This window comes from Perca flavescens, chromosome 9 (genome assembly GCF_004354835.1).
Source record: "Perca flavescens isolate YP-PL-M2 chromosome 9, PFLA_1.0, whole genome shotgun sequence".
NCBI lineage: Eukaryota > Metazoa > Chordata > Actinopteri > Perciformes > Percidae > Perca > Perca flavescens.
Genome location: NC_041339.1, coordinates 13,494,366 through 13,521,544, shown reverse-complemented (window position 1 = coordinate 13,521,544; position 27,179 = coordinate 13,494,366). Strand labels below are relative to the sequence as shown.

The 27,179-nt window shown below is 46.4% G+C and overlaps 1 protein-coding gene across 2 annotated transcripts; it reads left to right on the top strand.

Annotated features, from left to right (window-relative positions):
• The first annotated feature begins 284 nt into the window (after window positions 1-284).
• Window positions 285-26,411, top strand: midn (midnolin). Of its 2 annotated transcripts, XM_028588432.1 has the most exons (9): window positions 285-486; window positions 617-683; window positions 2,863-3,091; window positions 4,820-4,907; window positions 5,068-5,130; window positions 13,987-14,547; window positions 15,851-15,974; window positions 16,260-16,580; window positions 23,313-26,411. In XM_028588432.1, exons 3-9 carry the CDS (start codon window positions 2,871-2,873, stop codon window positions 23,573-23,575), a joined length of 1,641 nt encoding a protein of 546 aa, XP_028444233.1. In that variant the 5' UTR covers window positions 285-486; window positions 617-683; window positions 2,863-2,870; the 3' UTR covers window positions 23,576-26,411. The 2 variants fall into 2 exon arrangements, with proteins under 2 accessions (XP_028444233.1, XP_028444232.1); XM_028588431.1 differs by having other exon boundaries at window positions 285-683.
• Window positions 26,412-27,179: the final 768 nt, after the last annotated feature.

The following is a 27,179-nucleotide window of genomic DNA, read 5'->3' as shown; positions in this document are numbered from 1 at the left end:
TGTTGCCCGGTGACATTTCAGTCTATGTCGTCATAGACCGGCAACACCCCTCGTGTCGCTTAAGCATTTAATTCATGAGCTGATTATTAAGGTAGTAGACGACAGACTGGTGGTGTTGTGCTACTTTTTAAGTAATAATGCACCATTAAAAGCCTTATAGCTGCTGTTCTGGGAGAGATACGCGGCACTGACACTGTTGGATATTTTTATCTGTTGCGGCTTTTGCGTAGGCACATTCTTTCCCACCGACGGAACACGTCGGACATTAGAGGCGGTTACAGCGAAGCGAGGCCACCTTAAATCACATGCTGACATAACAAGAACACTACTCTCCACCCATATCCGAGAAGAGTCTGTTAAGAGGTTCTCACCTTCCCGGCTGTGCTCTCATTACCAAGAAAGACGCCGGTGTACTAGCAACACGCCGAGGCATCTTTTAGGACACAGCTGCAGCTCCTCCTTATTGGTCAGGAGGATCGCGGTCTGGTGCGTATAACATAACGTCGCGCGCTGGACACACACGATCCTGCCGAAGAATTCACTGAGAAAAAAACCTTGTGGATATTTCAGTTGTCTGGAGATTTATCACTGTTTGGGTTTATTTTACATGCCAAAGCTGGGGGAACAGACTGGAACACAACACACTTTTGAGCGAAGCTTGAAAGTTTTCGCCATAATAATTGGTAAGTAGTTTAATATCAAGTCCAGGTCTGTCATTTGAACATTTGGGGCATGCTATCTGTGATGTTGCCGTCTTTAGACAAGTTTTTTTTTGTGGCGTAGGCTGCATTGTGTTGGTGGGTTAAGAGATTGATTGGAGACGAGCAGTCAATCACGGATCGATAAAAGCATGCTGTCGAGTGATTGGATGAGCCACCTTCCGTTTAAATACTGTGGGCATGATTAAGTTAATAAGGCCGGTATCGACGACAGGAGCATGTCATCGTTACTCTAAATTATAATTAAGTGTCTGACAGTAAGTAGTTGCTGTATTGTCTGTTTAGAAGCACAATAACAACGTATTAAATGCTGTAGTAGCCTAGTGACAACCATGCTAAGAGTATAATAAGCATATTGCATGATTGAGCCTGAAGCTAAATCAAGTGAATTCATATTTCTGACAAGTAAACTCCTGCTGTAAAGTCCGAACTATCTAGCATTGTTAGAGACAATGAACTTACTTTATGAATCCCTTGGAAGTTTTAATTGTCAAAGTTCCTTCCTTGGCCACTGGGAGGCGACCGAGTATCTTCTTTATTATGTTAAAGCCCCTATTGTGTTGGAATAATCTAAATAGGTGAACTCACTCTATTTAGATAGGCCTACCTGGATGGTTCAATTCCCAGTCTGACCCTATTTTGTGTGAGTTTCTTTGCTTAGTTTGGCTAGCTGACAAGGCATTGATTGGAAAACGTTGACTTGTGCAGCGCCACTATGGCTACTGCGTAGGAAAATATCAAGTCATGTTCTATAGCCTATTTGCTTTTACACGCTGGCTTTATCTGTTACTGGCATGTGTACTGCGAGATAACCGGCATCCTTCTTCCTGAAGAGAATACCCTGTCCATGTTTAATTTGCATAGTAGCCATCACTTTATTAGTTTCTGCATGTTGCTGAGGTCAAGGGGAAAGAGTATAGCGTAAGCACTATTCATGTTACAGCCCATCTGATAACTTAGATTTACCAGTGTAAGGTGTAACCACTGGTCTATATATCAAGTCTTCCAACACACCTACACTACTGTTGATTAGCCTACTTTTTTGTTGTTGTTTTGTTGCTGTTGTGTAGATGTTAAAGGATGAATGCATAGTTCCCTACGCAAAGGACCCTCGAATGAATAGCATTTTAAAAGCTGTGACCTGGCACGTTTGAGTGGAGATATTCCAATCTTGGCTGAATAGGCTAGCTGGGTAGTTAGTTTTTTTTATCGATACACTACGTAAAAATAAGTAGGCCTCATTAAGTTAGTGATAGCAAAAAAAAATAATAAAAAAATGCATAAACAAACTCAAACTCTCCAGTGGCCTCTAAAGCTCCACAGACCTCAGTTTAGGCACAGCTGCTGTATGTGATATGGGCACAAACTTTTTTTTTTTCTATGCTGGAATTCATAATGAATGGCCTAAACTCGCCTGCCCTGGATTTCTTCTCGCTATTGGTTGATATCAGAAGAAGCTCTCCTGTGATTGGCTGGGCTCGTTGTGGGCGTATTTTTTTATCGATGGTGGAAGTGCGATACTTTGTGGCAATGTTCATTGTCGATATTTCACTGGAGGTGCCGTGGGTTTGAGTGCGCCGCGCAGAGCCTCTCACTGCTAACCGTACGAGGCTTTGCAGCTTACGGACCGCGTGTGCTTTCTCATCTAAAGCTTACAAAACAAAGAGTGGAATTTGTATTTTTTTTTTAATTATTACTCCCCCCCCCGAGTTTTTGTTTTAAAGGTAACCGCCTGCGTAAATGAGCGTCCATGGCATGTTTCGCCGACAACATAGCCTACTCTCGTTTCTGCCTGGCATTTACCCATCTATGTAGCATATAGGAAGACTTTTGCTGCACGTTGGAAAGGCCAACAAAGAAAAAAGATCAAAGAGAAAAGCGAGCCATATGTAGTTGACTTTCCTCTGGGAATATTCTCATGATATCGACTGGAGAGAAGACGGACTGGCGGGTTTTATTCTGACTCTCAGAGAGCGAGTAAAAGAAAGAAAGAGAGAGAGAGAGAAAGCTCGTTGAATGCTGCCTTTAATCTGCAAGCAGAACAAGCAGCGGTAGCCGAAGCGGCGGACCTGCTTCACCATCCTCCTCGCCCGCTTCATCCCCGGCTCTGCTCGTCTTGTCTCCCCTACTTCTCTGACCACAGGTTATCGGATGGACCAGCACCCCAGCGCCCGGAGCTGCACCAGTCGCGGGGCTTCGTCCTGCGAGGCCGTCCCGACTGAGCCCTCCATGAATCTGTACATCCACTCCACCACCGGCACACGCTTCGAGCTCTCCCTGCCCCAGGAGGAGACCGTGGACGGACTGAAGAGGAGGCTGTCGCAGAGACTCAAAGTACCAAGAGAGAGACTCGCTCTGCTGCACAAAGAAACGTGAGTAAACCTGATAGACAAACGTTATTGGAATTTGTTTAGCAGAAGTGTTGCAGCCTTTTCTACGTGTGGTAAAGCATTTTATAAACAGTCATTTACCCTTTTGGTCCTAAACGGCCAGCCTGTGTATCTGTAACTAAACGCTGGCATCATGAGCCGTAATGTCTAGGCTAATCCGCAGTTTAAAAAAAACGAGTTTAGGTGCGTTCACCCTCCGGGCCTGCTGTAATACGTTTTAATCTATACTTGGGATGTATGCGTGGTCGAGCTTTTGGGAGCTTCGGAGACAACCTTGGCTGCTTCGGTCATCAATACATTCAAGGAAACCAGTGGCCGTAAGGACGCACGGTATTGGATTTACGCATAGGGGACGCACCGGTCACTGGAACAGTATTGACGAGGCGATCTGCAGACTTGCATTGATTCATGCCTCCTTCGTTATAAATACTAAAGCCTGACTGAATTACTAATGCTGGGGGAATTAAGCATGTTAAACATTAATGAAAGTCACACAGACTGCTGCACAGGCCATCTGTATAACGGAAGGTGCTGGGGGTAGAACTGTGTGTGTGGATGTAAATGTGAGCATTACATGGTAATAACCAGTAGCTTTTGGAAGCAGAATAAATCCTTAATCCTTAATGGTTTCAGTGGATTTTCTTGGTGAGAGCTATGGGCTGGCCAGCACTCAGATAATAGCACATCAGGGCAGCACTGCATGAGCGAGGGAGTTAAAACCTTTTATTATTTAAAACTAGTCTAACCCCAAAACCTACAGTACTAGGCGGTTCTGAAAAGGAATCAGGTTAAATGAGCTAAACATAGTACCGGTTGTGTTATGCAAAAAGAAAAAAAGAAGAGAAGGGAGGCTTTAGTACATGCAAACAGTCAGCATTGTTTTTTAGGACCCGTCCCCTCCCACCCATTGTAATCACCCAATAAATCACATCATCCTTTAAAACCTGAAACCCCCTTTTTAATCCCCTCCTGCTCCTCCAACTGTAGACCTAAAGCAAGTCAGTTCTGAGGGCCTTTGTTCAGCTGCATGAGGTGAGATTTGGGTCATGCCTGTACAGCAGGCTGTCCTAAACATCCTTCACTGAACTAAAGGAGGCACAGAGTTAGAGTGGTTTTAGTGCGTCGTGACCTGCAAGAAAAGAGCATTTCTTCATCGTGGAGCAGACGCTCCTGCTCTGCACCAAACATTAAATAGTAAAGCCCTGGAAATGTATTATGTATCAACTTTCTTCAGAATCACAGAGGTGGCCATCTTAGTACAGTTCAACAATAGATTTAAGAAGAATACAAAACAATAGATCTTTAGGTGGGATGCCTTCTTCTAGATTTGCAATGTCATTAATAGCCGCGTGTCACGCTGTTTATCTTTTCTCGTAACTATTAAAAGGATTGCGGTTTTGGTTTCAGAGTTTCAGCTCCTCATTTGTGCAACTCAAACTGGCAAAAGGAAATACTTACCTCCACTTAGTCAAGTGGCACTAGTGCCAGAAATCCACTGCGAGCGGTTGTCAAGCTCCACTATACTCGAAATTGAAATATGACAGCCCAATCAATACTTCTCTTTCATGGAGCGTTTCACCCACGGCTCTTTTTCAAACTAGTTTTGGATTCTGTCTGCCCCCCCCCCCTTGGCTGAAGGCTGTTTGTGTGTCTGAAGAGAGAAGATATTGTCAGCACAGTCTAATTATCTTGTTCTCTCTAACCCTGCAGGCGACTAAGTTCAGGCAAACTCCAGGATCTAGGCATCTCTGATGGGAGCAAGTTAACACTTGTACCAACAGTTGAAGCAGGATTAATGGTAAGGCTCACTTGGCTGTTATTTATTTAGTTTGCAGTCCCAATATCAATAACAAATGCAGCACATGGGCATTTCTTTCCTGTACTTTACATCATTAAAGCTCCTTTTTAGCCCATTATTATAATAATTTTTATTTATATATTACTTCCTCTCTTTGCAGTCTCAAGCATCAAGACCCGAACAGTCAGTAATGCAAGCCTTGGAAAGTCTAACTGAAACTCAGGTAAGAGACTGTTTTTCTTTTTGTGTTGACACTGCAATAATGTGACAAATGGAGATATTTGGAGGTTGTAGCTTTGGTTAAGTGCAGAGCAACATCCAGATATGACGGAGACGGAGAGAAAGAGATGAGATGAGCAGGCTGCACAAGCCTCTTTGCTTGTCTAATCTCAGCCAAGCCAAGCTAGACATCCAGTGTGAGATGCTAGGATATAATAAGCAGCAACACCCCTTGTATCCTAGTAACATCTGTGATAGCATATGCGCGTGTATGTGCGCGCACGCCGCTGCAGGAAGCCAGGGCGAACACCACGCAAGAAAGGCTTATTTGTGAGCTGTTGAGAGGACCAGCACATAACACTCCCTTCCACCTTTCTGTTTATAGCTTCATCTGTGAAATGTCTCTACTCCTCCTGTATTCCATGCTCTTAACACATACACACTCGCACACACAGGCAAGTTTCCAGGAAGTGTGCTGTAGCTGCATGGAGGTGAAGTGTACTCTCACTCACGCATACACATAGTGCTGGCTCATTAGATGACAGCTTTTTCACTGAGTATTAGCACAGGGTTCCTGGAAGCATAGCGTGCACACAAAGACCGAGTGGGGCCTACTCACCGTACTTACAGTGAAACGGCTCTGTAGGCCTGCTGAAATACAGTATGCATTTGAGTCATGACTCACCTGAATGATCAATAGTGAGAGTAAAGCGAAAAAGACAAAAAGTTCACAGCGCCGGGCGCAGAGAGAGAAGAGAGGCGATAAGGCTGAATGCACACAGGCAACAGTGTGACGTATGAAACACTCTGCAGCTGACTGACTGACTCAGACCTACTTCCTTTTGTAGCGTTGGGTAACACTGAGATGTACGTAAGTGCATCGGTGATGCGCTGCTGACTGATGTCAAAACAGTACAAGATGGTGAAATGAATGATGCGTTTGTCCAAAGAAGAATAATGTACGTTAAGTCCAAAAATGTTATCAGAGGATGTGGGCAGATCGGAGCAGTCGGAGTGTGGTTCAGTGTGGCTTCGTTTCCTGCTGATCATTTTCTGGTGGGAATCCTGGCCTCGTCGGCGTTTGTGTGTGTGTGTGTGTGTGTGTGTGTGTGTGTGTGTGTGTGTGTGAACTCAGCATGCGTCTCGTAGCACCGACAGCAGACGACTGCATGTGTGTAGGTGTGTGTAAGTAAACGTGTGTGCGTCTGTTACTGGATGTGTGTGTGTGTGTGTGTGTCAGAGTGTTAGTGGGCAGGAAGCAAGCCTTGCCCATCATGCGTTACGCCTTTGCTGGGCAGCCACGAGCGACCGTCATTTTCACCAGAGGCAGAGATGATAATTCAACAGCCGACCCAGAAGAGCAGATTTCTCAATTTGCCTTTCTTGCTGTGTCCCAATTACTCTTTGTTTCATTATGAGTCACATGCTCGCTTTTCTTTCTTAAGAATTGTTTGCTTACGGTACATTACTGTTGCCTTCTTATTTATGTGATATTAATTGTAACCCTGCAGTGGGGGATAGAGAGAATAAAGGGCACCGTAAGGCAGGTCGCTGGGTGCTTTAGTGTGTTTTTATCCAGAGAAATTGATTCCTCTTTATAATTCATGAAGCGGAATGGAATGATATAGATTGCAGAGAGATTAAGGATCTGAGTAAGATTAGAAAACAGGAACACAGAAGCTTTCCCTCATTTCCTCTTGCCCCCCCCTCCCCCCCTAACTATGGGGCTATCAAAAATCAATCAATGCACTTAGCTCTTAAAAGTGTCTGACATGATAGCTGATATGCTCATACATCCAAAAATAGCCCAGAGGAGATGTTAGCTGTGGTAACCGCTGGACCCCCTTATAACCCCTCACCCCTCCACCCATCTGCATTTTGGTCCTGAGAGGTCTCATTTCCAGATCGGGTGTTTTACCAAGAAGTGTGTGTATTCATGGAAGATGGGGCTCAGCGGATCACCTTATGTCTTCTCCTTTATCCGGATTCTGGGGGAGTTCACAGCTAGCAGCTAGCTAACCAACCAAGCAGAACATGACAGCTTCCAGGGCCGTTTCAGACTTTTGTGGAGCGGGTCAGATAGAAAATGTTTTATGGAAATGGAGCCCCGGCAATTATCAAAGTGGGATTTTTTTTTTTTTTTTTTCTCCTTCACTCCGTCTCCCCCTTTTTCTCCTTTACCCTCTCTTGTTTCTGCTTAACAGCTCTCCCATGGCCCTATAATTTAAATGTGCTGGGGTTTGCAAGTCCAGCTAGCTGCCTTGGTTTTGACCGTGATGGCTGACTTCTTTGGCAAGGACAATCCTGGGCTGCCTTAATTCCTCCTCTGGCATCTCACTATACTTTTTGCATGACATCTAAGCTGTATTAAGCCACTGCCTCCTGACAGCCCATCAAAATACAGTTGCCTGCACTACTCTCTTCTCATTCTGTCTGCTAAATAGAGGTTGTGTGTTCAGCTTACTTATGCAGTCATGTGCTGGCACACACACACACACACACACACACACACACACACACACACACACACACACACACACACACACACACACACACACACACCAGAATTGAAAGGATATATTTAAGAGGATTGAGGATTGAGATCAGAGAATGCGAAAATGTCTGATCCTAGTAGTAAAAATGAATGTATACTTGCTGGACAAGCAGTGAAAGGGAAATGAAAGCAATATTCACAATTTCTGGGCATATGTAGACAGTGGCATCCGCTCTCCATCTATTGATCTTGGTATTTGACATAAAGGGAAGGGTTATGTGTCCCTCTCAGCACACAGGGACTATTTGCTCATTGATGTTAGAATAAAAGCCAACCAGGCAGGCAGGCATCACCCTTACCATCCCCCCATTTGCCCTTCCCCCATGCAGCCACCTCTTTGTTCCTGTCTTAAAGCATGAGCACCAAACCTGCCCAGCTGACAAACCCTCAAACACACAACAATGATTGAGGGTCACTCTTTAAGTTTGGCTCTCCCCCTCGATCCCCCTTTCATCCTCCATACATCCATAGACATCAGCTATAGCCAACGGAGTGCAGCTACAGTGCTGCATACTGGTTTTCAAAATCAATCTCCAGCTGGAGCAAGGCTCAGCAGGCTGCAGATTGACAAATTTTGCCTTGAACACTAACACAGATTGCTTTGGGAGGAGGCTGTGTGTTGCCATTCCATATGTCCCCACGGAATACGCTGTTCCATATCTGCTCTACTTTTCTTGCTCCCGCCGACAAGCACCTCCTGTCCTCCTCCACTCCCCTCCTCCTCTTCCTCGAGCAACGACAGGCAACAATATGGCACAGTTTTGTCATTGTGTCTAGAAGCGGGCAGATGCAAACTAGTAGGCTCTAACAATCTGTGGGAAGTCACCCCTTGGGTCACCCTCACCTCATTTCCTCCACTCTGCCTCCCTGAGGCGGGTGCCACAGTGTGCCAGAGAGGTGGAGGAGAAAAGAATGGGAGAGCTTAGCACGAGTTATTCTGTAACATTTCAAGTCGATGTATATGTGCAAGTTCTGTAGGTTGGAGGTAATGGAACGGATGAGCTTATATGCTTGGGTAACTAACAGATGAAAAATACAGGCGAAGATCTAATGGCTAACGACAGATTGTGTGTGTGTGTGTGTGTGTGTGTGTGTGTGTGTGTGTGTGTGTGTGTGTGTGTGTGTGTGTGTGTGTGTGTGTGTGTGTGTGTGTGTGTGTGTGTTCAACTGTGTACCTACCTGTGCATGTCTTTGTGCCCGCACACGCCTGTGTGTGTAAAACAGCTCAATGCAGATGGTCAATATGTTTCTTTTCCCAGTCCTGCACCCTGTAGACCATCTTATCTAGATGCTAGTTTATCAGCAGGATTAACACTACTGGAAATCATTGGAGAGTAATTGTATTGAGAATTTAGGAGTGCAAGGGATTGAAAAATGACTTGAGTGGACCCTCCCCTTTTTATAGCATGCAGCTTTCGCTGTCCTTCCCGCTGCCATTGAAATACGGGCTTTTTATATGCATGCAGTATAACAGAGGGAGTCTTTGCTCTTCAGAAGTGTAATTTGTTTGTTTTTTTGTTAGCTAAATGAAAGCTACAGAAAATAATTTGTTGCTGGATGTGTAAATCAAATGGTGTATAGAATACAAGACAATGCTGATCTGAAGGCCTATTCTGTCCCTGCTCATGTAAATCCTGGCCTTGAAAATTGCATTAATAAGCTGATCACGCAGTATTTTTGCACCTGTGTAATCCCCTTTGTGGTGCTTAAACGCTCAGTGGGAGGGGGGTGGAGGGAATCAAGGTGTGTTGTGTGGGGCAATCACGGGATAGATGGATTTTCCAGGGGATTTCATTGTCCTATTGTGCATATGCATCTGCCTGCATATGTGTATGTGGCAACACCCATTTTTGATGTCCTTGTCTTTGTGCTTTCCCTCGTTCAGCAGCCAGGGGAGTCTCAATATCTCCATATTTGAGTCGTGACCATCGTTTCTTTCCATTCCCTGGCGACAGTGAGCTTTTGTGATTCAAGTAGCAAGGCATCGTGACTAGTGGGGCTACTGTGGGGGAGGATGAAGGCCAGAAATGTCGCGTCTGATAGCCACCACCAAGTCAATTAGGCATATGATGCTGGGGAAACGGGGAGGTCATACAAAAACATACTGAAGAAAAGGGAAGTGTCCTGAAAGAAAGACAGCATTGAAGGCAAACTGGTCAAAATGAGGATTTCTTTGCAGTCGCTTGCCTTGAATTGGAGCTAATGCGCGAGGGCTGTGTGTTGAGAGGCTTGTATGTGATGTGTGAATCGGCTCAGTGTAGCTGATCAGTTGTTGGCACAGGTGGAGTGTGAGGAGCTTGGAACCTTTTTTTTGCAATCAGCTGATCAAATTTAGTGATGGCCAGCTGGTCCTCTCTTGCTCCTTCCAGTACCCTCCGTGTTGTATCAGGCAGTATTACAGACTGCTATCTTTCTAATAGGGCCTTTTGAAGAGCCCATCGGCTGCTTTTAGGATTTTGGGGCATGATGCAAGTGATTGATTTTTTTTCCTTCTCTCTTTTGAGAGGCTATTATTGCATCTTAAGCCGGTATGCGTCTGCACAGAGACTACCAATAGTGTCCTGGTGCGATCAAAACATCTTGGTTGATGGGCGGGGTAGCGAGCTAATTTTTGGACCCGTAGCCTTCACCTTGGCGATTTTTGACAAGTGAGCTGCTGCGTTGGAACCAGAAAGGCTTCATCCTCTCAAGGCTTCCCTACTCTCCACCCTCCTGTCCCGCCCTCCAATCCTCTATCCTCTTTTCTTTGGCACAAAGCTGCTCAGTTGTTCATGAATGTCAGCTCAGTGCTGCCAGCACTCTCTATCTTTCCCTCCCTCTCCCTCTCACCCTCCCTCAGCCTCTCAGCCTCTCTCTTCCTCCCTCACTCCTTATCTCCCTCCCTTCGTTCGCTTGGTGTGCAAAAGGAAGAACGACTGCAAATGAGTTCCTTGAACCACAGGGACCCCAATAAATAAAACTGTCAGCCAGAGATGTCGAAAGAAAGAAAGAGGAAAGGAGCCAGAGGCACACTCTCACTGAATATTTCATCACCCACCACAACTCTGACACCCTACCCCCATCGCCCGCATCCCCATCCCCCCCCTCTCACCATCTTTTCTCCCTTCCTTGTGTCATGCCAACCCCCACCCCACCACCACCACCCTTTTCCTCCATCTTTTCGCCACCCCTCCTCCCCCTGCCTGCCCCTTATCATATTCTCCCCCATCACTGCATAGCAACCAATGTCTCCTGCTAAACAAAATGCCACCTCCTGGACCACCCCGGCTACTAAAACAAAATGGTTGATAGCGCGCTGGCTCTGGGGTCATTCGTTAAAGAGGAGCAATTAAGTTGAACGGCTCTATTATCAACACCTGTATGTCAGTGAGTAGACTCTGTCATGGCACCACCCATCACATTTCTGTTGAGTATGATCACCCTATGCGTGTTGTTTTCAGCAAACGCACACACGCACATCTTGTTCTTCAGGCATGAGCTCCTCTTCTCTTTGCATACCACTGCTGCTGCATCGGAAAGGGAACAATGAATGGCTGGTTTCTCTCTGCCCGCCTTAACACAACAAAAGTGGGGCCCCCTCCACTCCACTCTCCCTGTCTCTCATAACAAACCACCACAGACGGCCGTAAGAAAGCTTGCTTCTCTCGCAGGCTAATTTGTAGCCTGCCATGTGGTGTCGGGGGCTCAGTTGGAGTACATGGATTTCATCTCAGTGGTTTTGAATAATCCACACTAGTCATTTTAAGGGCAATCAAGCCTCCTCTCTGTTTCTCCTGCTGTCACTCACTTTCAGCCTTTTTCTCTCACGCACACACATGCACGGAAACCGAGGTGGTGAAGCAAAGGCCCTGTTCAGACTTGACATTGAATGGCATCGTGGATGATTTCTGCACGGGTGGAAAAGAAATGCGTTCTCCTTCGGTTTCAATATATGTACGACGGTGCGAACGCAAATGTGTTCTTGACATTATTTAGCAAGACACTTCTTCCACACTTGCCGGTGGGTTTGCCTCTTCAAATAACTCTGTCAAAGTGTAGAAGTAGCCCGATAGCCAACACTGTCTTCGTTTCTAGCTAGTGTGACTGAGCACAAATACTTCTGTTGAGCAGCAGTTGCAGTTTCTTCACCGATAAAATCCAATGTGAGCAGGGAAGTGAAATCCAATCACAAGCAGTCACTTGTGGCAGATTCTGCTGCCAGGTACTAACCTGTCTCTACTGGACGTGTCTCTACTGAACATTACCCCCCCATCTTCCTCCCCCACCTTTAACTAAACACTGGGTTGATGGTCTCCCTCGGGGCCTTTTTACTGTGTGTGTGTGTGTGTGTGTGTGTGTGTGTGTGTTGGCAAACTGTCGACTCATTCTCTTGACAGCTGTCAGTCACAGACACAGTCAGCACAGTCCTCCTCCCCCTCCTTTTATCTTTTGTCTTTCTTTCTCCCCCACCCACTTTTGGGATTCCGCCTCCCCCCCAAGGTCTCAAACACACACACAAACACACACTCTAGCAGGTGACCTTTTGTACACGGAGTTTCCGCCATCTCAGGTAACACCCTGCCCTGTTCTCCTCCTCACTTCACACCCCGCCCTGCTGAGTTTATTGTCTTACCAAGACAGGGTAACCATGGGTGTGGACTATACTATCAACAAGCCATTATTGGCTGAGTTTACTCTCTGAAAAGGCTGAGTTTCTGTTTATCCTGCAGCATCATTTCTGCTGATTTCTGCTGCTTTAGCGGTTGATTATTGACATGTTGAAATGCAGCCCTCAGATCATCCCAACCCCCTTATCCTTTCACCTGCCTCTCCTCTGCCTCCGTCCTCTTTTTCCACGCCATGTCAATACCAATGTGCAAAGGTCACCCTGGCAACAGAGAGGCAGCGGTCGATAGAGAAAGAAATGAATAAAAAAAAAGCAGAAGAAAAGGAAAGGGAGAGAAGTGATAGAGGGCAGAGCCTGGTGATTCACAGGGTTAAATACAGGCCAACTCACAAGCACACTCCAAAGGCCGTAGGGTCTTGGGGGGCTCTGCTCTCTTTTGCTGTCTTTGTACGTATGTCTCTTTTTTCTTGTTTTCTCTGCTTTGTCATTATTCTTTCTCTCCATCTCCAGTCCTCTTTGTGGTCTCTCCTTCCCTTTTGTAGCTTTTCGGAGCTGCTTCTGTCTTCCTGTCCCCCCCCTCCCCTCCGTGCCACTCTGGGGACTGAAAACACACAGGCAGTAGGGGTCGTTGAAACTTTTTTTTGGACAGAGGCGTCACTTTGTATTTGCCAGTGCTAGTTGTTTCTGTTTGCTTCTATTTGGGGACAACCTGAGATGTCATTACTGCTGAGTCTGAGAACCAAAGAAGCTTTCTGACCCCCGAATGACTCTCACTAGAAAATAAACACACATGCGCGCACCTACACACATGCTGAGACTTCAGCAGTGAGTGGCAATACACCGCAACAGAGCCGCAGGCATGCAAGAGGGGGACAAGAGAACTTTTGTTGTTCAGTGTGAATCCTCCAGCCAAGTCGTGACAACTTCGCTATCGTGTGTGTGTGTGTGTGTGTGTGTGTGTGTGTGTGTGTGTGTGTGTGTGTGTGTGTGTGTGTGTGTGTGTGTGTGTGTGTGTGTGTGTCCATCCGGGCCACGAGTGGGAAAAGTGAAGGCCTCCACACTTGGCTCCTGTTAGTCGTTGCCAGAGCTCCAAAAATGGGCAGCCCTTCCAGATCCGCCCGTGGACAATCGGCCATTCTGTGTTTGAGAGGCAGGCGGGGTGTATTTCCTGGACGTGGGGCTGATTTTTTCAGGCCCGGGGCCAGACAGAAGGGTGGCCTCTGTCTCTGAGCTGAATGACCCTGCTGACTAAGAACGGACTTTGGGGCAGTGGGAGGCGAGCGAGAGTGGGCTCTGTTTGTGTGTGTTTTCCAATAGGTCTCCTCATCCACTGCTCCCCCAGCAGATGTAAATAGGCCAGTGTTACAGAATAGTGATTGATTGCGTGATGTGCTAATGTGGTGTGTCTGTCTCAAAGCACTGTTGTGTGGATTTTTTTTTTAACTGCCAACCATGGTGCAGACTGTTCATTTTCAAAGGAGGAAGTCAATATGCGTGTGGGAGCTTTTTTTCTCTCTTTTTGAAAGGCTTTGGCCTTCAGTACATAATCTGAATGCAGACTTAAGTTTGCAAATACCTCTGTCTGCACCAGTAAATCATGTCTGTATTGCTTATTTTGTAATTTGGCGAAGCTGTGTTGGTGGCCTTTCTGTAAAAGTATACAAACTTAATTACTCAAATTGTCTTTTGTCTACCTGCAGGTCAGTGACTTCCTGTCCGGCCGCTCCCCCCTCACCCTGGCGCTGCGTGTCGGTGATCACATGATGTTCGTCCAGCTGCAGTTGGCGGCGCAGCAGTCCGGCGCTCCCCAGCTCCAGCACAGGCACCTCATCACCCGGGGCAACGCAGAGACCCCATTGGGACAGCCCACGGGGCAGCCCCGTGTCCCCCACCCTCACCCTCAACCTCACCCGCACTCCCACCACCACCCCCATCATCCACACAGTCACCCGAGCCCCCACTTGTCCCAGCCTCACCTGGTCCCTTCCTCCCCCTCTCCCCCAGGCTCCCCTTCCTTCCCCCTGCCAACCACGCACCACCAGCCGCTCCCTCCCATGTACCACCAGTCGCCCTCCTCCGCTCACTGTAGCCCCCCTACTCCTCCACCCCACTCCCCTCGCCCGTCCCACATGCCTGGGGGGCTTTTCCGCTCTCCAGCCCATCACCACCATCACAACCACCACTACCACCAGCCTTCCTCAAGCCCACCCAGCCACGACATCGGCCAGGCCAGCCCCGTAGCCCCGGTCCTCTGCCCTGAAGTAAGTCTCAAACATATTGTTGGCAATCCATTTTGCCTGTGCTTTTGTGCATCTTTGTCATTAGCCTCAGCTTAGTGAGGAGACATGCATGCAACATATTATCTGATGGTAATAGAAGGTGTGACAACAAGTAAAGTGGTAAAATAGCTTAACTTTTACATAACTGATGTCATCATAGGCACTTAGCCCTCTCATGAATGAACAATAGAGGGGAGGGAATGGGTTATGACCATTTGACCCGAGTGCATTGCACACAGCTAAATCATCCTCCATTAAATTGATTAGATTAGTGGGATATCCCAGAAGCATGAGGGAGAACCAGTGGTTTACTCAGGTCTGGAGAAGGTTTGCGCGTGCTTGCGTGTGTGCGAGTGTGTGTGTGTCCAAACCACAGTGCACTTAGTCATCACTTGAGTGCAGTCTGCTTCCCAAATACATACAGGCCAACAAACGCATAAACTAAAACGGGCACAGCATCCATATAACCTCATCCCGGGGGGGTAAACAAGATTTGAATAGAGGCAGATTTAATGAATATTGTAGTTGGTTTTCCAAGACCACCTCGGTGTTTTTCATCATTAACCTTTACACCCGATCATTTTTATTTGGATAACTCTAAGAACAGCTGCACACACTTGTCTGCGCCAACCAAACTTGGCGTTTGTACTTTCTCTACCTCCCCGCGCTCCGGCCTATGGAAAGCCAATAACAACCAGATGTGAGAGAGATGGTTCACAACAAGGAAAAACAAAACCGACCAGGCCAGTTTAGCAGTGAGAAAACGGAAATGGCTATTCCTCATTAGGCTTTCACATGCGTAACACACACAAACACAGAGTCGCACACAAACACAAGAGACCTTTGCCTGGGTTTCAATTTCACTTTCAGAAGTCATAAGAGTTATCCAAGTTAGACTATGGTGAAGTAACAGGGTTGCTAAGTTCTCAGGTTTGAGGTCACAAGATATCCCGGCTGCTCTGGGGCTGTGGCATCGCAGAAGCTCAGGTTTCCTGCTTTTTGGGGGTTTCTAATAACCCTTAGGCTTCACTGCATAGGTTACTTACATAGTGCAAAAAGTATTTACATCACTCTGAAGTAAAGGTCACAGAGGTACCTCAGGACAGAGCTATACTGTATATATAAGGGGTATACGTCACGTTCACAGCTGTTGCTGAATGCATGAATGTCATTTGATGCACGTTAACACAGTATGTGACGTGATCGTGTACAGATGTGTTCTCGTCACACCACGTTTCCATTCCCTGAAGCCTCACTAAATGCTATTTTAATATTGTTTCTCCAGGCTAACTGCAGCCCCAACAGCCCCAACAGTGGCAGCGGTCCCTCAACACGCTCCCGCAAACCTGGCGCCATCATCGAGAGCTTCGTCAACCACGCTCCCGGAGTCTTCTCAGGGACCTTTTCAGGTGAGGGGGACACTGAGCTGCCGTTAACATGTATTGGCGCTCTAAGCAATAACCCTGCACACAGTGAGATCCACCTGAAAGCCTCTTTTTATGAGAACTTGCTTCACTAAAAATACCCAGAACGTTCAACACATTCTCCACTGTCTGGCCTCAGGGTCTGTTGTGGGCATTGTGTATGTGAGAATGACCTTAAACGTTTTGTCTTTTCTGCTTTTTTTTTTTATATTAAAACTCCGTAGACCTCTCTTGTAACACTTTCTCCGTCTTTCTCGCTCCCTCTCTCAGGCACTTTGCACCCTAACTGCCAGGACAGCACTGGGCGTCCCAGACGAGATATCGGTACCATCCTGCAGATCCTCAACGACCTCTTGAGCGCCACACGCCACTACCAGGGCATGCCCCCCTCCCTCACCCAGCTCCGCTACCAGACCCAGTGTAGTTCACCCACCTCCCCGTCCCCGTCGCCGCCTCCTTCGCCCCAGGTTGCTGGCATTGGCCTCTCTGCCAAAGCTACCTCTGTGCCCGCCAGCAGCCCTAGCAGCCCTGCGCCGACTCTTCATCCGCTGGTGCAGTGCCAGAGTCAGATCCGCATGTGCAAACCCCCTGGTGAGTGACTCCCACACCGCACTGCCTCTGGTCACGCAAGCATTTCAGAAACGCAGGGCCTACACTAAACACTGGCTCTCCTTAGTAATGCAATACTAGCTTCTCCAAACCTGTTCAGTCAGGCTTTACTTGTCAGGCAGCGGAGTTGGCTTTGTTTTCGTGCTCCAAGGAGATAGGTTTACCCCTTCAAGCCTAGGCTTGGCTATGTTTAGATTAGATTAGACTTTGGGTGATTTAGCGTGCCTCTTTTAAAGAAGGGCTGCAGCTGGGGCATGTATGGGCTGTCGGGCTGGACAAACCACGACCTACCCATGCCCAAGGGCTGTGCCGGGGGCAGGGGGCTGGAGTACAGATGACACTGTTTAGGGTCTGGGTTTGAGTGTTTTCAAACCTCCTTTTCTTGCAGAGACACAGGATGTTGAGTGTCAGACAGATGTCCACAACCGATAACATTCAGTCAATGTTGTAAGGTTAGACTGGCTGCGCTGAGAGAAACAGCATTGTCCTCTGCTGCTTCCTTATCTCCTGTTGAGGAAATCGAGCTAGCCTTTGGTGAGCTGCTGGTCAATTTTGTTGAAGAGTCTGGTAGGGAGGGTCCTGGAGTACAGTGGTTTATGTTTAATGTTTTCTTTTGTTTGATAAAGCCAAAGCATAGATTTCAATTGTCCTGCGCTGGCTTTGTCCCTTGTTTTATCACCTTTTTAGTTGCAAACTGAAGGGAGTGTTTTAGTTTCAACAACTGAATACAGATTGACCGAGGATGTCCAGTAAGTTTCAGTGAACAGTTGGAATAACACAGGCTTATTATCCTAACTCAGGGAAGACCTTTCCTTCACTGCCCCCCCCCCGCTTTTCCCCTCTTCTCCCACTCATGTCATCTCTCTTCGTCTACACTCCACAGCCCACGCCACTGTTTCCCCCATTTGCTGTCCAAAAACAGCCTTGTCTGTAAAATCCATCTCTCCATGTCCTTCCTCCAACTCTTTCCATGTCTGCGTTGTGCATCAAAACACTGTCCATGTTCATTTGGCCTTTTTAATAGAGCGATTTATTCCAAAATGCAGCTCTGAATAGAATTTGCTTTGTGAAGTAGAGGGCAGGAGGAGGAGGAGGACGCGGAAGAGGGGGAGTTGTTAAAACCACAACACTAAGCCTCCATTCATCATACGGACCGTATACTACCGACTGCCCACTGATTAACCAAGGGCAAAGTACAAAAAAAAGAAAAAGAAGAATGTGTGAAAGAATAGCCTGTCTAATGTCCTTCTCCAACTTCCTGCTCACAGTGTCAACTTCCAGAAAATGATGTGAATGGGTAACCCGCCCCAACCAAGCACAGTTTAGCTCAGTGAGACAATGAACGTGCCGGTGTGTTTGTGTGGACAGAGGCTGCAGGCCCACTTTGTATCCCGTTCCACACGGTGTCCTAAGGAAGCCGATGACTAAGCGCTCTTATCAGCCGACACCTGATGGAAGACTTACTGGACTTAACGCTGCGGCTTAACTCTGCTTCACAGAAAACAGCCTTCGTTCAGCGACGGAATAAACCTGCGCTTCCCATATGCCTGTGTGTGTGTGTGTGTGTGTGTGTGTGTGTGTGTGTGTGTGTGTGTGTGTGTGTGTGTGTGTGTGTGTGTGTGTGTGTGTGTGTGTGTGTGTGTGTGTGTGTGTGTGTGTGCAGTCAAACTCTAGTGGAAACAGCGTCGTGAAAATGTCACATAGCTAGGCTGTCTCCTGAGAGCCTTTAACCTTTCCGCTGCAAGTTCATGTGCGAGGGGGGAGAAGACAAGCATAAATAAAAAGCTTGAACATACTCACATGCACGCTCACTCGACCACAAATGCCTGGTTAAAGTCTTCGGCGACCTGCTTGGTTTTATGGCTTTGCTGTATAGTGTTGCTGAGTGTGGGGATTTGTTTGGACTCTTGTTGGATTTGAACAGGAGGGCTTTAGCATGGCCTGGCAGGCTGATTGTTAGCTAAATTCCTTTACTAAATTCCCCCCAAGCCCTTCAGCCACCCTGCCCAGCCAAACCCATTGTGCAGGGGCCAGGGACAGGGGCTGCATACAGGGCACCAGGCTGAGCCATTGTGGGGCAGAGATGGGGAGGGCTATGGGATTTTAGGGGCTGCCTTTTAGTCCCACTCCCACTGCAGCTGCCTTAGTTCAACACAGGCACACAGAGAGGGGCAAAGCAGGGGCAAAGTTAGCTCTGAAAGCTTCTCCAGCAAACCCTGCCTCTCTTGTGTCCCTTCCATACAATACATCCCTCCACCCCCTCCTGTCCCCCTTACGATTTGTCAGGTCATGTTAGCTTCGTGCTGGCTGGGACCGGGCAAGCCGAAGGAGGAGGGAGGGAGACGGAAGAATGAGAGAGACACAGAGAGAGAAAGATCCTACGGCCTTATCCTCATTGAGTCCTGTACATAAGCCCTGAAATGCTCGGCCGAGGCCATGTTATCCACTGGTAGGCTTTACTCCTCTGTCGTCTCACACACACACACAGGGGTTTGGTGTGACACCGGTAACTCAACGAACGCCCGGCGTCGCAGCGCAGCACAGAGCTATATAGCAAAGCCAGCCAAGCACATCAGGTGCCCTTTCATTGTCGACAAGCAGAGCGAGAGCCAGAGCAAGAGGGAGAGAGAGAGAGAGAGAGAATGCAAATTAAGTCTAAAAGTCATTGAAGAGCTCGTGTATCTGCAGGGCTGTCAGTGCCCTTTCACTGGCTGTCAGAATGCTCACATTAGCTCCGAATTGATTGGTTGGTTCGGTTTGTGTCCGTTTTAGTTGGTTCAAAATGTGTTTGGTGTTGAACTTAATTGCTCATTTTTTTCCCCCCTAGATAGGTCTGTTTCTTACGGCCGAATGTGCTCAAGAGGGGTTTCTCATGGAGCTGTTTACCTGTTGACGTTGAGCTATTGATGATAAGGGAGATATGGATTGTTTGGTCTATTCTGATGGTGTTCCGTCTATTTTTGCCTTTACCCCAACTCCTGCTGTGCATATAAAACGGGCACTACTTACTAAAACACTCTTGCCACTGGACTCAAGGCCACAAAATAGAGATTTTATCACATGATTTTGAATACTACTGTAGCTATTGTCACATAACTATATCAAGGCAATACTATAATAATTATCATGATGTGAATTGTGCCCATACCATTAACACGCGAAAGAGAGAGGGAGAGAGAGAGAGAGACAAGGCTGACTTTGCTGCAATGTGATCTTCTATTGTCTTCTTCCTCTCTCACTTTCTCTTCCTCTCTGGTCACCCCTCCTTCTTTTTCCCTGGTTCCCTGGATGCTGAGCAAACACAATGTTCTCTCTGCAAGATCACAGGACTTATCAAGGCAAACAAACAAAAAACGGCACTAAGACAACTGCAAATGAAGGCCAATCTTTATACAATCAATAAAAGGAGAAGCTCCTTTAATCTCCCTGTGCCTCCCGCACACTGCAGCCCTCCTCCCCTCTTTCTCAACCTCCGTCCTCTGTCTCCCACCCTCCTCCACCCATCCACTCCTTCTCCTCCTCCTCCCACCCTCCCGTGTGCTCCCTACATCTCAGTCCTTGCTGTGTTGCTGGGCTGGGCTCAAAGGCAAAGAAAACTGACTGACGCATCGATTATTCATAGATCACCCCTTCTTCCTCTCTTGGTCTGTTTTTCTCTGCAGCGCTCGGTGTATTTACAGGGCCTGTGTCAAAGTTTTCAGAGAGGGGATCTTGGGGATGGAAAAATGTGCTGATCGGGATTGAGTTTTAGGTGTAATTGGCAGGAATGGGAGTGGTAAAAACAGAGAGGGGGGTAGACCGGCGTTTCCTTCCTCTGTGTGCCCTTGACCGGTCTTCTGTTTGATATCTTCCACTGTGCGTTTTCAGGAGATCTGTCATCTTTTCTGTGTCACACAGGGTGGTAGATGGACAGGGTCCCTCTCTTTCTAGGGAATCTATGTCTCTTACCCAACTCTCTCTGGGTCCTCCAACGTTACTGTGCTTACATCGAACCAAGTGTGTGTGTGTGTGTGTGTGTAGTCTGTCCTTCTTAGCCAGCCCTAATAATAGCCCTACTATCATAAACATAGTCTGGAGATCCTTGCAGCCAGCTGTGTCCGGCCTAGCCGCCCAGGGCTTCGGTAGTGACGCTGATGAATGGACACACACACACACACACACACACACACACACACACACACACACCCAAGTTTTGGGTAGCTTCAAATTCTCGGAGATCTTGCCAAGCCAAAGGCCAAGACCTACAGTACCACCAAGCTGCCCTAAACTCTCTCTCCCTCTGTGTGTGTGTGTGTATGTGTGTGTTGTCCTAAATGAACCTCTTTGGAAAGCAGGATCCAAATTGAGTGGACTACCCTGGTGAAATAAATTAAGAATTTAACGTGAGACACTCTAAAGGCAAACGGTACCAGACAAACAGATTTCTTATGTAGGCATGTGTGGGTTTGTGCCGTTTCATTGTGTACGGCCATATTTCGACACAGCCGAGGGGCGTTTTTTTTTTTTTTTTTTTTTTTTTTTTTTTTTTGCTCGTAGCTAGTGAGAGCAGGGGAATAAGGGGAAGAGGGAGGACCGGAGGGGGGAACAAAGCCTTGCAGCAGCGTATGTGGATGTTGCGTGGAGCTGAGGCAGCAGAACAATGGCTCTAATGTAGGAGAACCCACCTTTTTGGTATACCCCCCTGTTCTCTAAAGATGACACGCTGCCTTCGCCCACAGCGCGCACATGACATCTGGATGCACACACACATACGTTTGTATCAGGATAGAACACATTGGCAGGAAGTGGAAAAACCCCAGTCTGTCTATGTGGCTGCATGTAATCTGAAGAAGTATTCTTTTCTGTTAACTCTGTTACTATTCACACCCTTTCCGCTCTCGAAAAGCAGCATCCAGGCTGCTTGATGGCGGTTCAGTTCTTTAGTATGCACTGCCAGACAATGGTGCATATTTATTACTGGAGTAAAGGCTCTGCACTGCTCGATCTGATAAGCAAATGAGGAAAAGAAGTAAATTAAGCCCACACGGAGTCCGGAATTCATTCCGACGGGGGGAGCAGAGGAGCGCACAGTTGATTCGGGAAAACTGCCACCTACGGCTGATCCTTTACCCTCCACCCTTTTCCTCCGTCCTTTTTTCTATCCCCCTCACCCCTGAGGGAGGAATTCCTTTAACCCACATTGCGCGCCCGCCTGCCCCCCCTCTCTCCTCTCGCCTGCTGCTTCCCCTTCTTCACACTGCCCCACCTAGAAGTCTCTGGGGAGACACTGGGCAAGAGCTGGGGGAGGGAGGAGGGCTGTGTGTGTGTGTGTGTGTGTGTGTGTGTGTGTGTGTGTGTGTGTGTGTGTGTGTGTGTGTGTGTGTGTGTGTGTGTCGTGGGGGGAAAGAGAAAGAAGTGGGGTGTTGGGTCAATGAGCTGAGAGTGGGAAGCTACAGCCTTAATAAAGAAAAAAAATAGCAGAAAGAAAAACCCAATCTCTCTCTCTCTCTCTCTCTCTCTCTCTCTCTCTCTCTCTCTCTCTCCCCCCGCTTACAATTTCCATTTGCTTGCATTTTCTATTGAAAGCCAATAGCGTTGTCCTGGGCCCGAGATGGATGGCTGCACTAGAGCTAAGGTTTAATCAATAGGTCTTTTTAATTTGCCATCGATCCACGTTAAAAGCTACTGCGGCTGTTGCTTGTGTGTGTGTGTGTGTGTGTGTGTGTGTGTGTGTGTGTGTGTGTGTGTGTGTGTGTGTGTGTGTGTGTGTGTGTGTGTGTGTGTGTGTATACATGCACAAGTATACACCTGTGTGTATGTGTTTTTCTTTGAATACATGTTGTACTCAAGTGTGTGTGTGTGTGTGTGTGTGTGTGTGTGTGTGTGTGTGTGTGTGTGTGTGTGTGTGTGTGTTCTAGTGTGCAGCAGAGGCAGAGATGGCCGATGTGCTTCGGTTTATTGACATTCTAGCCCCATTATTTAATTATTTAATTCCCAGACAGATACTAATGGAGCTGGCTAATAGATTGTGGTTGCCTTCCCTTCCTTCCAAGCCCCTGAATATATGTATAAATGGAATTAGGCTTGACTTGGCCACGGTAGGAAAGCATTCACGGTGCGATACAAGGCCTCTCCCTTGAGACCCAATTCCCCTATAGGCACATCAACAGCTAGAAATGCACTTAGCAGCACGTCCAGCCACTGAGGCATGTCATCTGCAATTATGTGCACAGATATCCTAGGCAGCTAGCCGCATGTGTCGTCTCTGGCTTGCGTTTGTATGTTTTCGGCCTTGCTATGGTTCTCAAGGAGATTCGGTTCTAAGAAGGTCTCCCCACTCAGCGATAAAGGGATGAAATGGCACTGAGGGGGATAATGAGGCTCAGTGGGGGAGGTTAAGCAGCAAATTCCACATGGTGCACATGGTGTGTGTGTGTGTGTGTGTGTGTGTGTGTGTGTGTGTGTGTGTGTGTGTGTGTGTGTGTGTGTGTGTGTGTGTGTGTGTGTGTGTGTGTGTGTGTGTGTGTCAGAGCCAAGGGAATGTCAAGGCTGTGTTGCATTATCCTACTTACGGCACACACTAAAGCACAAAGGCATATATTGACATATATTCTCAAACCTACTTTATTTTTTTTAGTTAGCGTTACTGCTGTTCAGTGTAAACCAACCAGTCAGCGTGCAAAGAGAAATACCTGACTGACCGTGTGTCGCCCCCCCATGTTTTCCTCTGTCCAGGTGACCGTGTTCGTCAGACCGAGAACCGCGCAACGCGCTGCAAGGTGGAGCGCCTGCAGCTGTTGATGCAGCAGAAGCGTCTGCGCAGGAAGGCCAGACGGGACCAGCGCGCTCCCTATCAGTGGCTGCCCAACCGGAAGGCCGGGCGCAGCAACAGCAACAGCAGCATGTCCAGCGAGGGCTCCCTGGACCTGGACTTTGACGACTCTGTGTGGAAGCCCGACGTTAAGGCAGACTTGAAGTCTGAGTTCGTCATGGCCTGAAAGCGCCTGATCCCGCACGCTGGGGAATAGAGTCAAAGATGTGCAAAGCATCGCTCGGGATTTACTTATAGAGATATATATTTGAGGGAGTGGATTGGCAGGAGGTGACCCAGAACTGTGCAAAGGTGTCTTTTGTGCAAAGAGGAAATCAAAGTTGTCCTTGTGGCTGGCATCTGTCACATTAAAAACATAAAGCTCCCTGCAGACTTTAAATCCCATCCGGTCCTTCACAGTTGACCTTGTGGAAAAATGGCAACAATAGCAAGAGGACTTTCTTTTGATGCTTGGATTTGGACAGGCAACAACCAGACTTCACAGTGTACAAGAGTTTTAACGGTGCGGTTACAGAGGCCGTACCTGAACTTGAGCATAGCAGAATTAAATTGGTGGTGGTGGTGGTGGTGGTGGTGGTGGTGGTGGTGTTTTCAGATATTTTGTTTTTTTTTCTAAAATTCTTTTTAAAGGGCACTCTGGACAGCAATGAAGAGATCCACACTGGACTTATTAACAGGACAGGAGCACCGGAGGCCTCAGTGTTTCCTATTCACAAGAATGGCACAACTGCCGAACTATGGATTATTCCAACGGGCATTCTTATCGATCTCAAAACTCACCAACCAGAATCTAGTTTTTACCTGTTGCGGGGTGGTTAAACTTATATATATATTCTTTTTTTTTTTCATTTCTTTTTCTTTTTTTTTCATTTTGAAACATATTATTATATTTTCTAAACAAAAAATATGTAGCATTGTTCACAAAGCATTCAGGTTTTCATATAACAGTTCAAAGTAGTTGTTGATTTGCACATTTTCTTGATTTGTAACAGCTGGTCAAAGTGTGCAAGAAGGAGGAGGTGGGGCCTGAAATGGAATAGAAAATGAATATGGAAGTATTGATATCAACCTCAGCGACATTAGGGTATCGATAGGAACGATTAACAAGTAAACAAAATGAATTAATATGAACAGAAAGTGCTTTAGAGGATTTTAAAATCTTTAAAATGTATATGGGGGGAAAAAAACAAATCTATTTTTTATCTCTCTTCCTATCTGCTGTTTTCAAAAAACGGCAGCCCCCCCACATCCTCCCCCTCACTGCGGCTGCATTCAGGTCGTTGACTACCAACAAATGCGTGCATCCATTCCCAATCATTCATTAGCTCGTTCGTGAATTCTAGTCGTCTAAGCCACAACAGATGATACGGAAAGATAAATTTCATCCAGCCCACCTCATGTCTTTCAGACCTGAATGGGACTGGTGGAGGGTTTGTATTAGTTTGTGTACATAAATGTGACAATTGGCAAACGTTTATAAGGGTGCGTGCATGTTTTGACTTGAGCGTAAATTGATTTAGAAATACCCCATGTTTTTGTCCGAGTTGTTTTCTCCCAAATAACCCCATCGTTTCTTAAAAATCATGAAGATCAGCTGCAATGAATGCATGGGTCACTACTTAACATCCCAACAGGATAAAACATAGAAATTCTAAGTTGGTACTTCACCACAAGTCCTCATAATAATTACGCTATTTTTTATTGGCAAAAGAGGGAGGAGTGGGATCTGTATCCAGCATCATTATCTAGTGCCTCCACCCGTACATCCGTTGACATATCAGGTTAGGCCTTTCACAGTTTTGCTGCTACACATGGGCACTTCAAATGGGGGGTGGGAAAAAAATAAAATAAAAAATAGTGACTTTTTCTTTGCATGCAGAAGTGTGAATTACACTGATCTTTTTTCTATTGATGGAAGAAAAAAATAAATAAGAAACTGGTGCTGTGGGAATGAAGGTTACCAACATGCATGAATTTGTGAAGAAAATAAACAATGCTGCTTTTGTTGGTTAGGTTTTTTTGTAATTTTTTGAATTTTTTTTTCAAACGTTAGAACAACGGTGTCCTGCTAAAGTATTACGACGCAGAGCCAAAACAGATGAAGTTAAGTGTGGACTCGCGTCTTGCTCAGCACTGAACATTCCTGTTGTGTGACAATGAAGATGATGGTGGGCAAAGAGCAAGTGACTCTCTCTCTCTCTCTCTCTCTCTCTCTCTCTCTCTCTCTCCCCCCCGAGCGCTGGTTTTACGCCCCCCCCCCATCCCCTTGTGACTCTGAAGGACCCAGACAGCCCTCCTTTAGCCACCTCCCCTCCTCCCAGCCTGAACGCCAACCCAGGCTCGTGTGGACAAACTCTGGCAGGGAACTAACAGACCAGCGGATTACAGTACTGTCCGTCAAGCGTCTGGTGTGTCTCTTTATCTGTCTGTCTGTCTGACCAATCGACCACCCTACTACCACAATTGCACTCCCAGAGATTGCAGTGAGAGATTACCTTTTTTTGGTGAACCTCATCCTTTTTTTTTTTTTTTTTTTTTTTTTAAGTGGCCTTACCTTTCACTAAAAAAAAAAAAAAAATTAGACACTTGTGGACAGACTGTTTTTTTCTTTTTTGGGGATTTTTGAAACTTTCTGTGTGCATCGTTGTCGGACTTGTTGTCATCAAGGCGCCATTTTTTGTCACTGAGGACACTGGGCATCTGTTGTTTAGTGCTTTTAGCTGGTGGAGTCTCTATTATGTCAAGGCTTCTGTGCCTTAAAAATGTTGCCCTTGCTGTGTCAGTGTAAGATTTAAGCTTGTTTTCATTGGTCGATACACAGGACTGTAGTACTCGCAGCCATGAGAGTCGTAGATTTTAGGGGTGAAGCTTGTTTGAGTGAATCCGATACTATTCAAAAAGTTAGTGTTGTGCCTCAAACACTGTCTTTGTCCCATTTCTTCGTTGTGTTGCCATGCTTGTTGGTCTCCGTTGTCCGCACCTCACGTCCCTTTTTTTTTAAATTTTTTTACACAGTCCTCCCACCAACAAGCTGCATAAAGCTACTAATCTGTGTTAACTTATGTTAACTGAGGAAGTTTAAATCGCAGTACTTAGATGGCAAGAAACAGCCTGAATAAGAAAGGTCCTCTGAGGACTCCAGACTACACGCACTTCCTGCTTCCTCGGATACAACATTATTAAAGGACAATTCATCCCCTGCCCCTCCCAAATTTTTTATTTAATTTTGTTTTGTATATGTATGAACTATACTCTGTGTGTGCCTCACTTCTGTGTGAAACTCAAAAAGATGAAACAAAACAAAAAAGATGACAAAAGCATTACAGAGAGGAGGATATGTTGGTGGAATTCTGATCATTTACGTTGCCTGTTTTTTCTTGTAGCCAACTATTGAAAATAACAGGATTCAAGAATACAATTTACAATGTTCTAGCTCTAGACCGGTGTAGCACATGTGTGACTGTATTAATTTATGAAACCAAAATGGTAACTGTGAATTATGTATTTCTTTGTGCTTTCTTTTTTTTTTTTTTTTTTTTTTTTTTTTAAACGGGGAGAAGGTTGTCGGGACATAGCAGCAGCTGATGCTCGTGTCCGAACTTTTTTTTTTTTTTTTTTTGGTGGAATATAATGGAAACAAAACATGTTTCGAAAAAAAAAAAAAAAAAAGAAAAAATCTTTTTTTTAAAAATTAAAAAATATATGAATATATTTTTTTTTCTTAAGCAATACATTTCAGTGTGACTTGTGATAGAACATTTTCTTTTTTT